Source organism: Falco rusticolus, chromosome 3 (assembly GCF_015220075.1).
Source record: "Falco rusticolus isolate bFalRus1 chromosome 3, bFalRus1.pri, whole genome shotgun sequence".
NCBI classification, from domain to species: domain Eukaryota; kingdom Metazoa; phylum Chordata; class Aves; order Falconiformes; family Falconidae; genus Falco; species Falco rusticolus.
In genome coordinates this window covers 11,340,890-11,355,252 of record NC_051189.1, presented here as the reverse complement: position 1 = coordinate 11,355,252, position 14,363 = coordinate 11,340,890, and the positions used below count along the sequence as shown (strand labels likewise).

The 14,363-nt window shown below is 40.0% G+C and overlaps 1 protein-coding gene across 4 annotated transcripts in view; it reads left to right on the top strand.

Annotated features, from left to right (window-relative positions):
- Window positions 1–14,363, top strand: part of TRIO (trio Rho guanine nucleotide exchange factor) — a 254,719-nt gene that overhangs the window by 179,427 nt on the left and 60,929 nt on the right. For all 4 annotated transcript variants that reach the window (XR_005103017.1, XM_037379282.1, XM_037379280.1 and 1 more), the window contains exon 34: window positions 6,304–6,547. Coding sequence is in view for 3 of the 4 variants with exons in the window: in XM_037379282.1 (XP_037235179.1) it covers window positions 6,304–6,547 (244 nt within the window). In the remaining variant the exon portion in view is untranslated. The remainder of the gene's footprint in view (window positions 1–6,303; window positions 6,548–14,363) is intronic.

Genomic DNA, 14,363 nt, shown 5'->3' with positions numbered 1-14,363 from the left:
GTGCATTTCTTAGAAGTGTGTGAATTGGCAGAGTAACTTTGTTTAATGTTTCTATTATATATTTTTGTTTGTTAAATACGTTAGGAAGAGAAAAAAATTAATCTGTTTAAAAATACAAAATAAAAATTATTAAGGAACATTAACAGGCAGAAGGCTGGTGAAATCTGTAGGATGTCAACACTTGCTGAATCTGAAGTAATCTCTCACTTTGTATGTTAAAAATTCATTAGCTGTAGTCCTTTCAGGGTCTAAAATTGACTGTGTTTTCTCAACCTAGAAGCTTGAAGTATGTATGAATGTCTTACAGAGCTGGAGTAAACGGTTTTATGGATTTTAGGTGCTCTTGGTGTGGTTATCCAGGTGGAGCAGTGGAACTCCTCGGTTGAATTTGAAGCATGTTCCAAACTGAGCCAGGATTCCAAACTGAGAAGCATTAAAATATAAAGTAATTTAAAATAGTACTATTCAAGTGCTAAAAATGTGTAGCACTGTATCATATTGCTGATGAACATTTTTCTGTTCACAGTTATCCACTATTGTGATTAAGAAAAGACAACCAATAACAAACGTCATACTGATTGACAGCCAAGTAAAACCATTCTTATTTTCTCTAGTTATATGTTCAGACAGTTGATTCCTTTAAAATACAATTTTTTGTTAGAAGTGCTAAGCTGTTCTGTTATACAGGGAGAATATAAATAATTAAACCTTTACTCAAAACTCAATGCTTTTTCTCACTTCCTCAGAGATACACTTTGAAAGAGCTAAAAATCCTTAGCCTTGGTAGTAAGTGGTTGCGTATTGTCCAGATGAGCTTTCTTTCCTTGCATCCTGGTTTGTGGCATGTGGAAATGCATTAACAACAGAGAATAATTTCATGATTAGCTTTTTTCCTCTCCACCCTGGATTTTTGAGCTAGAACTGTAACTTCAGATTGTTGGCTCCACTGTTGCATGTTGCTTTTCAGTAGTGACTGGGATGATGCAATAGACCGTATGTTTATAATGCTGACATCCTTCCCAACTTCATATCATCTGAAAACTGTGTTTGAAGGCAGAGTTGGAAATCAAAATTGTCTTGGCAAATGGGAGAAATTGATTGGCAAAATACCATGCAATGTAATTGGAACACATTTGAGCTAATGTGAATAGGTGGAAGTAGTTAACTACTAATGAGAACAGTGAGTGTGTTGAACAGTTTTTGAGAAAATGGTCTAGAAGCTATAGGCTTACAAGATGTTCATGGTTTTAACAGTGTGATGTAGTCATTGTTGGGAAGGGGGAAGCAGTCCTACATTGGCTTTTAGAAATAGGATGGTGAGCTGCAGGACACGAAGTCCTCATTCTTTACTCAGCACTTGTAAGGCCTCTGTTAGGTACGCATCCAATTTTGAGTACAGAATTTTAGAAAATTAGTGGTCGGTTGGAAGAGTCCCAGGGGAAAGATGAAAAAAAAAAAAAAAGAAAAAAAGACTGATTAGGCATCTGTCAAACATAACCTACGAGGCAAGCTAAAGAGTTGGGACTAATAAGCCTAAAGAAAAAAGGCAGGAGGAAGAACTTCAGGTCTTCAACTGTGTAAAAAGCTACTACACAGAGTTACAGAACAGTATTTTACCTGTATTTTCAGTGGATGAGATGAGATCAAAGGACACATTTTTCATAAAAGTTTGCAATAATATTTTTTATGAGTATGAAAATGTGTGAAGCCCTAGAGCAGAGTAATTGTGCAGGCTGGCAATCTCCATAACTGGAGATCCTTGAGAAAGGTTTGGATAAATGTTAGTCATGATTCACACAGATGTAGTTGATCATGCTCTAGAGGAAGAGAAAGAAGTGGACTAGGTAACTTAGATCCCTTTCCAGCCTGTTTTTAATAGCATGCATGGGGTGTATCTTCATATTGCAAGACATGCTAAATGCATCCATAGCAGTGACCCATCCTGAAGTACTGGAAGGTAGAATGGAGTGCAGAGTGAAATACAGAATTTTTTGAGAGGAAGATTTCTTCTGCTCCATCAAAGCAACTCGGTTTTTGAATGAGTGCTCTTGTTGTACCCTTCTCAGTAAATACTTTGGCCTTCACCTTTAGCGCTATTCCTTTTTTTCACCTTCTGTAGCTGTGTAGCCAGCATTTTAGGTGGCTAATGAATAAAAGAGATGACACTTGGCCCATTCATTCCACCTTTCACAGTTCCTAGCCTCAGAGCTTGATCTGATTTTATCATCTTTTGAACTTGATCCAATGCACAGGAAATGAAATGGGGAGGCTAAGGAAACAATGTAGGTCTGATAGGTCTTTTCATGCTTGTATTAAGTAGAAACGTGAAATAATCCAAACCACTGTTTTGGTAGCTGAGATGAGAGGCTTTTAGAAGAAGAGCTGTCATAGGGGTGTTACCCTAAATAGTAGGAATCACGCTAGCTGCTGTGGGTGGTCAGTGGAGCAATATTTTATTTTTAAGAAATTGTCTTTTGTGCCCAGCTGGTAACACTTTGTACTGCTGTCTATGTGAAGTTGTATTTCGTTCTCATGCTGCTTTAAGTTTGTGTGTAGTACTTCGGAAAACAGCGAAAGGACTGAAGCATCAGGAGACGACCAAGTAATTGGTTCTGCCAGCTGAGACTGCAGAAGAGAAAAGGATCCCGTCAGTAGAAAAAATGCTAGTAAAAAACCCAGACATGGCTCCAGAGTATACACCTCTTTTCAGAGTCAAAAACCAAGTCTGGGCAGCTACCTGGCCAAAGCAAAATACTCTGTATTTGAGACAGAACTTCTGTGTGTGTCTCATTTCTTTTCTCCCACTGTGCACTTGTTTCCATTTTAAAAGGGGATTAAAGATTTTCCATGCTTGTAATAATTGAGAAATCTTATTAGCTACTGTCCTTCCTTTCCCTTCTCCTTAATGTCAAATTACCATGGGACAGTAAATACAATTTGCAGTCCTGAGAGGATGTTATATGGCCTGATGTCAACGCTGTTGTACATGGCAAAACTGCCAGTGATGATGCTCCTAGGTACTGGTGGCAGATGAACTGTTGGTGTGGTGTCTCTGACTTCAGCAAACCTACACTAAGAATGCGTTGAGCCAGTGAATGTTTGTTACGGTTTTATTTTTTTTCGCTCTACAAGCATCAGCGATTAAAAGGCCCCAGAGAGATGATCATAGATGGTTAACATTAATTTCAGCAACACCAAGACACTGTGTCTATGATAAGCTGTTTAATTAAACCTTGTGCCTTTTTTAATCTGCAGTTCCATTTCTGTCTGGCTTTTCCTTCTCATCTCATCTCTGTCTCTCCAGTTTCCATGTTTCAGACATAGCCTCATTTATTTTTATCATGCATGATTAATTCAGTTTACATAAAGGGTTTCTTGAGAAGGGTAAAGTATATAAAGTAATTGTTCAGCCTAAATTTGGATTTAGATGGTTTGCAACTCTCTTCAGTGCAAGTCAGTTTCCTGGTTCTGCTGTGCCTCTTTCTCTTCCCTCCAGCTAGCCTAGAGAGCCTTGCCAAAGCTGTCTAACAACAGCTGTTAAGCAGTGTGCTTAATCACAAACACTCCTTGCTGTCCAACTGCATTTAATCAGTGCAAAAGACAAAACTGCTTTCAGAAAGTGTGTTACGGAGAGAAAATGAGCAATAAAATAAAGAGGAAAGCAGTGTTTCCTAACCATTACAGTTGTGGGGAGAAGGAAGGGTTGTTATCCCAAAGGAGGGGAAAATCGGTAAATGCTTTTTTTGGTCAGTTCTCCGTAATGACGCAGATGCATTGGGTAGAGAACATCATTGATTTTGGCATCTTAGGCAGGAGTGAAGTCCTGCACTAAGTTGCATCTAACAGCATTAGTGCATGTTGGAGGATGGTGTGGCACTAGCAATTGCACACAGGAAGTCCCGTACACGCTGTACTGAGGTGTGATAGAATATTGCATTCAGTGGAATACTGACCAGCTAGGATATCTGATTCCCCCACAGTCTTAAAGACAAGGATTTTTTTGTACTTTAATAGTTTTTGACATAGCCACTGACAGCTTTTGTTTGGTTTTGTCTTTAGCTTAATACTATATAAAATACTTAGTGAACATAAAATCTGAGATCTTACAACTTTTTTAAGGGAAGCAGGAGAAGGAACATCTATATTAAAGCCAAAAACATGGCCATTGCACTGGTAAACAAAATATATTTTAATCACTATTTTTAGGAAGTGACGGGTCAGGAAAGCAAGCAGAGCACCAAAGCCGTGCTTCTGTACGTGTTTAAGAGAAAATACAATGACTAGATGCAGTTTCTGGAAGGTGTCAGCTTGTTACTGTCTTGGTGCTTGCACCGATTGAGATATGGACTCTCCAGAGAAAAATTTGGTCTGCATTGGAGACCTTATGAAGTCATACTTCATCAGCTTTTTTGTTAGTCCCCATCAGGCATACAGATGGTTTCAATTGTTTGTCTGAAGAAGGCTGCAACGTAAATCAATACCAGAAAACAAGGGAAAGCTCTTTACTTTTTCCCCCTTTGGCATAGTTTTGCATGGACTAAAAACTAATAAAATATGGAGAAAGAGTGTAAGGAAACAGGAAACTTTTTTATGAGGGAGGAGGTAGCATGTTCTGAAGATGTACCCACCCACCCCCCACCCCCTTTAATTTGGGTGTTGGGGCTGTCTGGAGAGATGTAGTAGAAGCAATGTGATTAATTTTTAGCCTGGAACTAAATGGGTACAACCTGATTTATCTTTCTTAAACTTTAGATGTATGAGGGTTTTCTGCCCTTCTTGGCCCCTGCATTCCCCCAAGAAAACTTTTTCTTCTTTGTATGCATGCACAAGCAAGGGTAGCTGGTGAGATTAGCAAGCAGATAGCATGGGAAAACTCTGGAGTTACTGCAGACCATCTGCTAGGAGTTACGTCCTGTTGTTTGTTGCAGACTTGAATTAAAGAGAAGAATTAAGAGAAGGCTGGAATTAGCCTTTGAGTCTTACTGGAGTTTTGCTGGTTTTGTCATTTGCTCTAAAATTCTTGCTTGATAACAAATAGTGTTATCCTTCAAAGGTTTCTATCTGGTGCTTGCTTCAGTTCCTAGCTTGTAAGAAAACTAATAAATGAGTAACAATGCAGTCTCTTATCTCCTTTTCCTAAAGCTCATAGGATGTAGCTGACAGCCGTGTACATTATTATTAGGCTGGCAGCCTAAACATAATAGTCAAAAATAATGTGGCAGGAACCGTGCGCTATGTTGGTGTAGCACATGCAACTATATTTGCTGCAGTTGGAACTCCCACAGGGTATTTGTCCTCCTTTGTCAGCACAGGGCATTGCAGGATTATCTCACTGAGTTGAAGGAGGTTACTGGCTTGGTCCGAAGTTAGTGAATTGACAGAAGTTGCTCAGATCTGATAGGCATGTTGCACTGAAGCAGCCTGAGCTGTAGAAATATTCCCACAGAAAAAAGCTGAAATAACCTGGAATGCCATTGCTGTATGGAAGGAGAAGGAATTCCTGGGTTGTTTGCTTAAGTTGGATGGCTGCTCTGGCGCTGAGCAATCTTGGGAACTTTGCAAAGTTCTGATAATTTTCATTTCACATCAAAGCACATGAAACAATCAAAGAGAGGAAACTTAGGCTTAGGCAAAGTGATTCTAATGAAGTGTTTCAAAGAGGGGGAGGAAAACCCTAAGCTTGCGTGCCTTTAGTTCATGTTTGTGTGATTTTGTTTGGGGAATCAGCAAAAAGGTGAAAGCTGTATTTCTACTAAATAGTTCAGTATTTGTGAATCTTACGTGAAGAAATGTATCCTGGTTTTTATAATTATGTGTGGTGTGTCCTGGATTGTTTTGTGACCTGCATATATGTAAACTGAGTTGGGTGGGAATAAGGCAGTAAGCTCATTCTAAAAAGGTTCCTCTTTCTGCCTTGAATTTGCAAGGTAACAAAGCTTATGAGTGACTGTATTTAGTAGTATCTGGCTTTTTGTTGCCAATTATTACCCATAAAATATATTCTGAAGTGACTGCTACTTCAGCTTTTGGGGTAAGGAGCAGTCTAGCAAGAAAAACCGCTTAAATCCTCCGCCCAGCACTGTCACAACTGGTGTGCTTTGAACGTAGACGGAGGCAAGCAGAGTTAGAAATCTGTTCTGAACTGCCTGATTTTGAAATGAGCTGCTCTTGATGTGGAAAGTCCCAGAAGCTTGCCATCTCATCCAAAATACGAATCCTGCCAGGAATCCTAAATAGGTAACGGTGCGTGACGGACGGTTTGATAATGAGCATTCATCTGGCTTCTTGTTTTTCCCTTCACAGTTGTCTGGTGGGTGCGAGCTGACGGTGGTAATCCATGACTTCACTGCCTGCAACAGTAATGAGCTGACAATCCGCCGTGGGCAGACAGTGGAGGTCCTGGAGAGGCCCCATGACAAGCCCGACTGGTGTCTGGTTCGAACCACGGATCGGTCCCCAGCTGCAGAAGGCCTGGTCCCCTGCGGGTCCCTCTGCATTGCTCACTCTCGCAGCAGTATGGAGATGGAGGGGATTTTTAACCACAAAGGTAAGACATGATGGAAACCAAGTCTGTTGATCAGCAGCATGAGTTTTTGGGTAATGGGGAGTACTGTGCAAATGGGAATTCCGGTGTTCTTGCACTGTTTTGGTTTCTAGGTTTTATTATAGATAAAACAATGCTTTCAGCAACCTGCAGCCACGCTGTCTATTCCAAGACAAGCAGTCAGCAGTTCTCAGTGTTAAGTGAAAATGTGGCTGAAGACAGGGAAGAGATTTAAGCAAATTATATTTTGGTGAACTGAGTTTATAAATCATGTTAGATCAAGCTCCATGACAGGAGAATCTATACCTGTCGTGTGCTGAAAGGGGAGAGGGAAGAAAATCACCAGCATGCATTATCAGTGGTTCCTGAGAAACACTGCAGTAAGAAGTCATGACAGCATCGGGCTCAGCGATGGAAAAGGTAATACATGCACCTATATGCCCTGGCACACGAATTGGCTATTTAGACTTACATAGTTTACTGAACTGAGTGTTGCAGAGTAGCAGTGGCACAGTCATCCCTTTTTCCCAGAGCAGCTCTGAAATCTTACTTTGTTTTTCCAGATGCATGAAAGAGTGTGCCCCTGAAGGGTGTAAGAAAAATCTGACAATTTTTTGAAAGTTTCTAAGGTGTGCTGTAGTCCTTTGACTCCATAAACTCCCTAGACTTGCAGAGTTTGTTAATAGAGAAAATGCTTGCTTGCTTCATTTGAAACTTACTTGAGTTTGCAGCCTGTGAACAGCAAGAAATGTGAATTAAAAAAAAAACCACCAGAAAAACAGTCCATTAGAAGGTGTTTTATCACATGCTGGGGAAAAGATTCATTTCCAAAATTGTTATTGCAAGTAACAAGATTAGCAGGAAAAGTGATGTTGGGGGAAACTTGTTATCCAAAACACAAAATTCTTGTTTTGGACAGTTTTTCATAAATATAACCACAAATTTTTCAATTATTCAGTCCATCCCCAATAGCACGTTACAATTTTTCCCAGGTTTTTCAGACATTGTATACATATGCTTGGCTAAAAGAAGGGAGTTTGTGTTTCTTACATTAGGAGCATGCACAGCAGGAACTTCCTGAATGCAGACTGATTAGGGGCGGGGGGGTGGTGGTGGTGGGGTGAAGCCTGAAAGAGTCTGAGCTGTATAGCTGGCATACTTTTTTGTCCTCTTGTGTCCTATAACAATTTGGATAGAGAAAGTTGAAAGTTTGCAGTTGTGCGGATGATAACATTGAAAAAAATCGTTAGGTATCACCAAAACATTTCTTCCTTTGACTAGGAAGTGAAATCATGGAATGTTACCACTGTTTTATTTGTTTGTTTTTAACACCATGCACAGAATTGATAAATCCAATTTGCTTTGGAGCTAGGGGAATTCATTTGAATTGCAATTTGAATGCAGAGAGTATTATGAAGAGAGGCAGATTGTACTGGACAAGATACGTTATATGAGGAACATTGACCCTGTCAGACTTCTGAGGGAGAGGCAGTTTATATTGAGCTGGTTTCGCCTTTGCAGGTTACTTTTATTAATCAAACCAGTGGACATAACCTGTATTATGTTTTTTCTTCAGTGTTTGTTTGGGGAAGGTGGGGCAGAGCCTTGTAAAGTTACTTTAGTTTCTGCTTGACGTGTTGCTTTGAAATACAGAGCATTAATTAATTATGTTAATCATGGAGACTGAAGAAGAAAAGGCCATTGCTAGAACAAGCATGATTTGCAGGGCTGAATGCAGCCTGAGAAGTGACTTCTGTCCCTGCCTCTGCCACAGGCTGCCTGTGGGATGTTATGGCATGCCATCTAAACCCTAGCTGATAAGAAGCAGCTGCTAATTGTTTATTCCCACATTACTGGGTGTCAGGCTGTAGGAGCTGAATGTTTGATTTGTGAAGTTTCCCCGTGCATGTGACTGTGACCAAAGTCAGTGTGAGCAGTCTTGACCACGCATACTATTATATAATGTTAAGTAATCTGGGGAGGGAAAAACAGCAAAAAAAACAACTTCAGACTGGATACTTGAGACCACTGGATACATTTGACTTCAGTCTCTACCTCAACTTTATACTGCTTGAGTAGAATTGAAGTAGTTGATAATGTTCATTTCACAGAGGGACTACAAAAATTAAGCAAAATTAGTGGAGTGCTTTGATTTTATCGCCCCCCCACCCCCCAGGGAAAAGTACCTCAGACAGTCCCACAAAGCAATTACGCATTCTCAAGTGCTGCATTTGATTAAAGATCTTTAAATAAAGCATTAGAGAATATGCTAATCGGAAGAATGGAAAAACAATTAGATGATCTTCTCAGAATTGTGAGCATTGATTGAGGTATGAATTCCTAACAAACAAAACAAAACCCACAACCCCCATAAACAAAGAACAAGTGAATGGCTGACATAATTTAAGGCAGTCTATGTACTTGAGTGGATAACTTTTAACTGTTGTATTTTCTAGATTGCTAGTGCTTGATTCTGCAACTTTAGTCTTCTTATTAATACAGATTTTTTTTTTTCCTTTTTTTGACCATAATTCAGTAAACATCTGTTTTTGAATGATTCAACAAACTAGGATATTGCCCTCTGGAGTTCTTAGGTCTGAAAAGACATGTCATATGTTAGGCTCGCAGTGTGAGCATCAGGTTTGAGTAATTCTGTACAGTTTATGGGCTAAGCCACGTGCAGTAGACACGAGTCTGGAATTTGTGCATGTCTGGCATCGCAAGCTGTTGCGAGAGGCTTGGGGAGAGAGGTTTTATGTAATTCCAAAGGAAAAAGGGAGGTGATCAATGTCAGAAGTGGTGGTGGTGACTGCTTGGATGTTGAGTGCTTAACTAACACAAATGACTTGTTGAAGCAAGGAGTTCTGTGCTCTTTCCAGTATCTGTGGACCCTACAGTTTTCATCTTTTCAACAGTATTTGTCAATACTGTTCGCCAGCTAAACAAGTCAAAAAGCCACAGCATATCAGAGCTGAAGTGAGCTTCAAAGTTTTGAAATGGCAAACCTTTTCTAATTTACAGCTCATTCTTAAGTTTTGTAAAACCACATTTTATCAGAGTACAGAAATGTTGGGTGATACTTAATGCCTTAAAAAAATCTGAAATTATTATCCAAAGTAGGGTAACATGGAAGATTATTAAAGCAGAAAGTATGTTTAGCCTAGTTCTGACAGCTGATCATGGCTATTTCTTGTGTGTCCACATATTATCTGTCAAGCATGAAAGGTAATGTTTTATTTTCTTGTAAGAAGACAGCCCCAAAAATGACCTTCCTTACTTGCCTACAAGTGTAGGTCTTACTTGTCCTCTCAGAACGTGTATTACTTTAAGTATCTAATCAGTATCAATGGGTTTAAAAAAAAAAGGCATTTACAGTATCTTCAGTCTCTAAAATTTTATAGTAGTTAACAAACGTTTTGTTAAGAGTATAGGGAAAGTATTACACAGAAAACAGACATTCACTAGGTGGATAGTCATTTAGGGGGAGGGTTGATTGCAGGTTACAGACCTCTTGCTTGCTCTGCTGGATATCAAATCTATTTTTGTAAATTATTTGGGTCATTTAATCAAATTGATGTACAGTTTACAGATGAGTACATTTTTATAAAGTCTAAATCCCTTCTGTAATGGGGGGGAAGAGACAAACAAGTGGGTAGTGAAGAGGTTGAATAACAGTTGGTACACTCTACAAAAAATAAATTACTAGCTTTGGAAGAACATGTTTTTCACAAGTAATACATAAGGCTTTGCTTTTTTTTTTTTTTTTTGGGCAATGATTTCTCACATGTTATTGGGTGTGGGGGAGAAAGAATATTCCTGTTTTATTTGGTGCTTCTCTCTCTTTTAACAAGGGTTTCTTTTCATTCTGTGGTACATCCTTTTTATATGTGCAGTTCTTTCCTTTGTTTGCAGGGCATTTACACAGCCACAGAGCTCTGGGTAAAGGGCAGGGGACGGGATTCAGTATAATCAGTATAATGAAAGTGAACTTGTAAGCTCAGAAAAAGTGGCAGGTGTTTAAAATGGTTTGTGAACACCTCTTGCCTGCCTAGGTCACAAGTTCACTGTCTTTTCCAACTTTGAGTACTTCTGAAGTCTGAAGAATTTGTGATAGTCCATCATATCCTTTCTGTTGGTGCTACTGCTCAGCAAGCTACAAAGGCTGCAACAGGCCTTTGCTCATGAGGCTTACATTTACATGTATTTAAGATACAGGGTTTCTTGTGACCACATCTATCTGCCGATTCATGCTACTATCTGTTTAGTTCAAAACTTGCCCACAGATCTTTTATTTAGCTGGAGGTACAACATCTGCCTGTTTTATACGTTCTTATATTGCAGGTATCCATACAGGTTTGTTCAGATCTGAAAGGTAGATTATACCTTAGTAATGTGGTGACGTGCCATGCACCACTACAATACTGAATACCAGCTTTTGATTTTACTCTCAGGATACTGTCCTGACTGGTGCCGTAAACAGAAAAATGTTATTTGAGCAGGTTTGTTTTTTTCCCCAACTGTAGTATCTCTCAAAGAATCTACCATAATAAAGAGTATCAAATGGCTGATGCTTTCCAAGACGGTTTAAAGAACTGTGTCGTAAGCCCTTTTCTACACCTGCAAGATGGGAAGGAGTGGTGTAAGGCAGGAATTGCAGGTGTCGGAGCTCTTCTTGAATTGGTATGGGGGCCTCCCATTCAGGAATTAAGAAAAAGAAAAATTGCACGGGTGATCTAGAAACATTTCCCCAGAAAAGACAGGTATTTTATAGTTGAGGCCACAGAATGGGATAAAACAAAGTCTTGAATTTGTTACATTAAGTAAGCTTGCTCTCGCACAGTGGGAGACCTTTTATTCAGAATATTAATTTTAGATGAACGGGGAGGTGGGGAGAGTAAAGGTAAAACATCTTGCATATGTTTGAGAGCTTTGAAAACTGTGGTTGAGAAATGGAGCGTTTCCATGCTGAGTCCAAATACTGTTGTGTAGGAAGAGGAAGCTCTGGATGGCAGCAGAATTTGATCAAGTAAAATGGGAATCCAGTCTGAATAATTGAAGGAGGACTCCCTGTTTGTAGTGGAAGAAAAGAAGGATGACCTGGGCAGCGATTCTTTGCTTACAAGCAGGGGGAGGCTGTAGAAGGGGAAGATTTGCTGTTTTGAGTCTGCAGGCGAGCAAAGCGTGGGCCATGTGTTAGGGAAAAGGATCCCCACCCGTGGCTTCGAGCCAGAGCGCTGCCTGTGAGATTGTCTGACCGCATTTGCAGCTGCAGGAAATGAGTTCCAGCCCAGGCCAGCAGGGAAAGTAACTCCTGACAGCGGGTAGGTAGGGTGCTGCTGGCCTGGCCTTGGGGCCACCTGGCAAAAGGTGGGGACTGTCGTTTCCAGGGCACCGTACAAAAAGGGATCCGCTTCTGCTACACAGCGGGATGTGATCACGTGCAGAAAGTGATACTGAGGAATGTGTTGTACTTGTGTAGGACACTAGATGTTAATCTAAAAGTTCTGGGGTTTGATGAATCAATTCCCGCATAAAATTTGCAAATAACAGGCTGCCCATCCAGATATCCGGGTGGTAGAAAGCCTTATGAGGAGCTCGCAGGAGGCAAAGCGGAGCGGTCAGTTGGATTTCATGCTCTGCTCATCTAAATTAGCAAAAAATTGTAAAAGCCATGCTGCAGTGGCAGTTCAACTTGTTTATCGGGCAGACGAGCTTGAACAGAGGTGCAGGTATTTTAATAACTAAAGTTCATCTTCACAATTATCAGTTGTTTTGAAAGCCTAATAAATCATAAATAATTTGCCAAAAAGCATTACTAGTCTAATAGCAGCAAAGATAGTTCGAATTTAGGGTTTGTGTGTGTATGTGTGGTTTTTCAGACACGTTCTCATGCTTTAGTCCAGGTAAATAAAATAGCTGCAGTATGAAGTTAAACAAGAATTCTCTATCCTGACTTGCCCACCTTGTGGTTTTGGTTGAGTTTGCAGTTAAAAACATGGTTTGAGCATAAGTAAACTTAAATAAAATGTCAGCAATTGACTGTGGTCCATTAGATCATAATCTTTGCATTGAGCTTTATAACCAAACTATCAAATGGTCAGAATTAATAGCCAGATTATAATTCAGCCTTGAATAAACAGTGAAGTCTATATGAATTGCTTCCTTGGCATTGTGCAATCCTAAACTAGATAAGGAGAGTCAATGAATCTCACAGGTTTAATTTCTGGAGGAGTTCTCTCTAAATCAAGTTTATATGTGCTCGGAAACATCATAGGATTGATTTCTGCATAAACCTGCCTTTTAACTCCTGCGCTATTCTTCCTGGGCTGGGTTACGATAAAAGATCTGTCGGATATATCTGTATTTCCCATGCTGACTCTATTTGTGGGCATAAATATGTGGTTAATTTGTCTCCGGAATTTTTGTACATAGGTAATGAAAGCTTTCTGCCCTGCTTGGGAGCTCAGTATTACAGCTGAGAGAAAAGAAGAAACTTTATAATACTGGCTTGAATATACTTTTGGTCCCAGACAGCTGCCAAATACATTTCTCTCATATCGTAGTTGGAAAGGAAGTAAGTGTGTAAAAACTATCTGCTTCAGAACAGATGTATTTGCACAGCTGATCTTTGGGAGGTAGAGGGTGGATATAAACCAGCAATTCTGATGGCTTTAGATTTCCCAAGAGCGCTGTTATTTTGCTTGCAATTAGGGTTTCTCTGACAGCAGTTTCTTTTTCTAACCAAGTTATTGAGGCAGAACAGAGTACAAACTAAAATCATATCCTGCAATAACTGACCCTCTTCAGGTGCAACAAACAATTGAAAAAGTTGCTTCAGTGTTAAGAATTACTTCTTGAGGGTGTCTTTGTTACCCATCTGGAGATCACATGAGAACAACCCAAAGAATTTTTCTTCCATTTCAATGAGTAAATAGTTTGGCAGAGTGGTGGGGGACAGGGAGAGCGGAGCTAGGGACACCTATTTGGACAGCAGAGTTCTAGAGACACAGAGTTGTCATGTGGTAGCTGCCTTGTTCATGATGGGTGACAAGGAGCTATTGGTGTATTTTTTTTCCTGTAGCTGGAGTGGCTGTTCACGTCCAAGGACCACCTGGGTAATTTTACCTGATGCGTTTTCCTTCTGTCACAGAACTGTGTAATACTGACAGTGTTCATAAAGTCTTCTGTTCTTCTGACTCTCTAGTTTTTTGGCACTTACGCTGCTGTGGCTCAGATTCTTAAACTTGGTGTTGGGAGGAGCGTTTATGTGTGTTGTGTTTAGTGGGAAGGAGAAAATTGTTGAGGACCAGGCTAGAGCCAATGTTCTTGTGTGCCTTTCAGGGCTCGTCACATCACATCCGCTGTCATTGCGGCCTGCAGATGGAAGTAGCAGGATTTAGCATTCCACTGACTTCCTCCAATTCTGTTTTTGTAAGGAAGCTGCTGAAAGTCCATGTCCCGTTGACTTCATTTCACTTTTCCCGCAAATAGTAAAATACTAGTCTCTGTTATGCATGCTAAATGAGAAATGTTGCGCCACTTCTAATGCAGCTCTTATGCAGAGGCTTTTTAGATGCCCTTGATGTCTCTTAATTTGTTGACATTGGTTGTAAATCCCTGCTTCATTATGCAATGTTTTGCTACTATTCTGAGTGGATGTTCACTGATACAGGTATAGTTCCAGTTTGGGACATGCTTGTGCTTTCTCCTAGCTTTGAGTTGAGTACAATTAGCAAGACATTTTTCTGTCGTGGACATCTATTGAACTTAAATTCATCATTCTCTAACCTGGAAGTTACACAAGTAAGTGATGGAATTT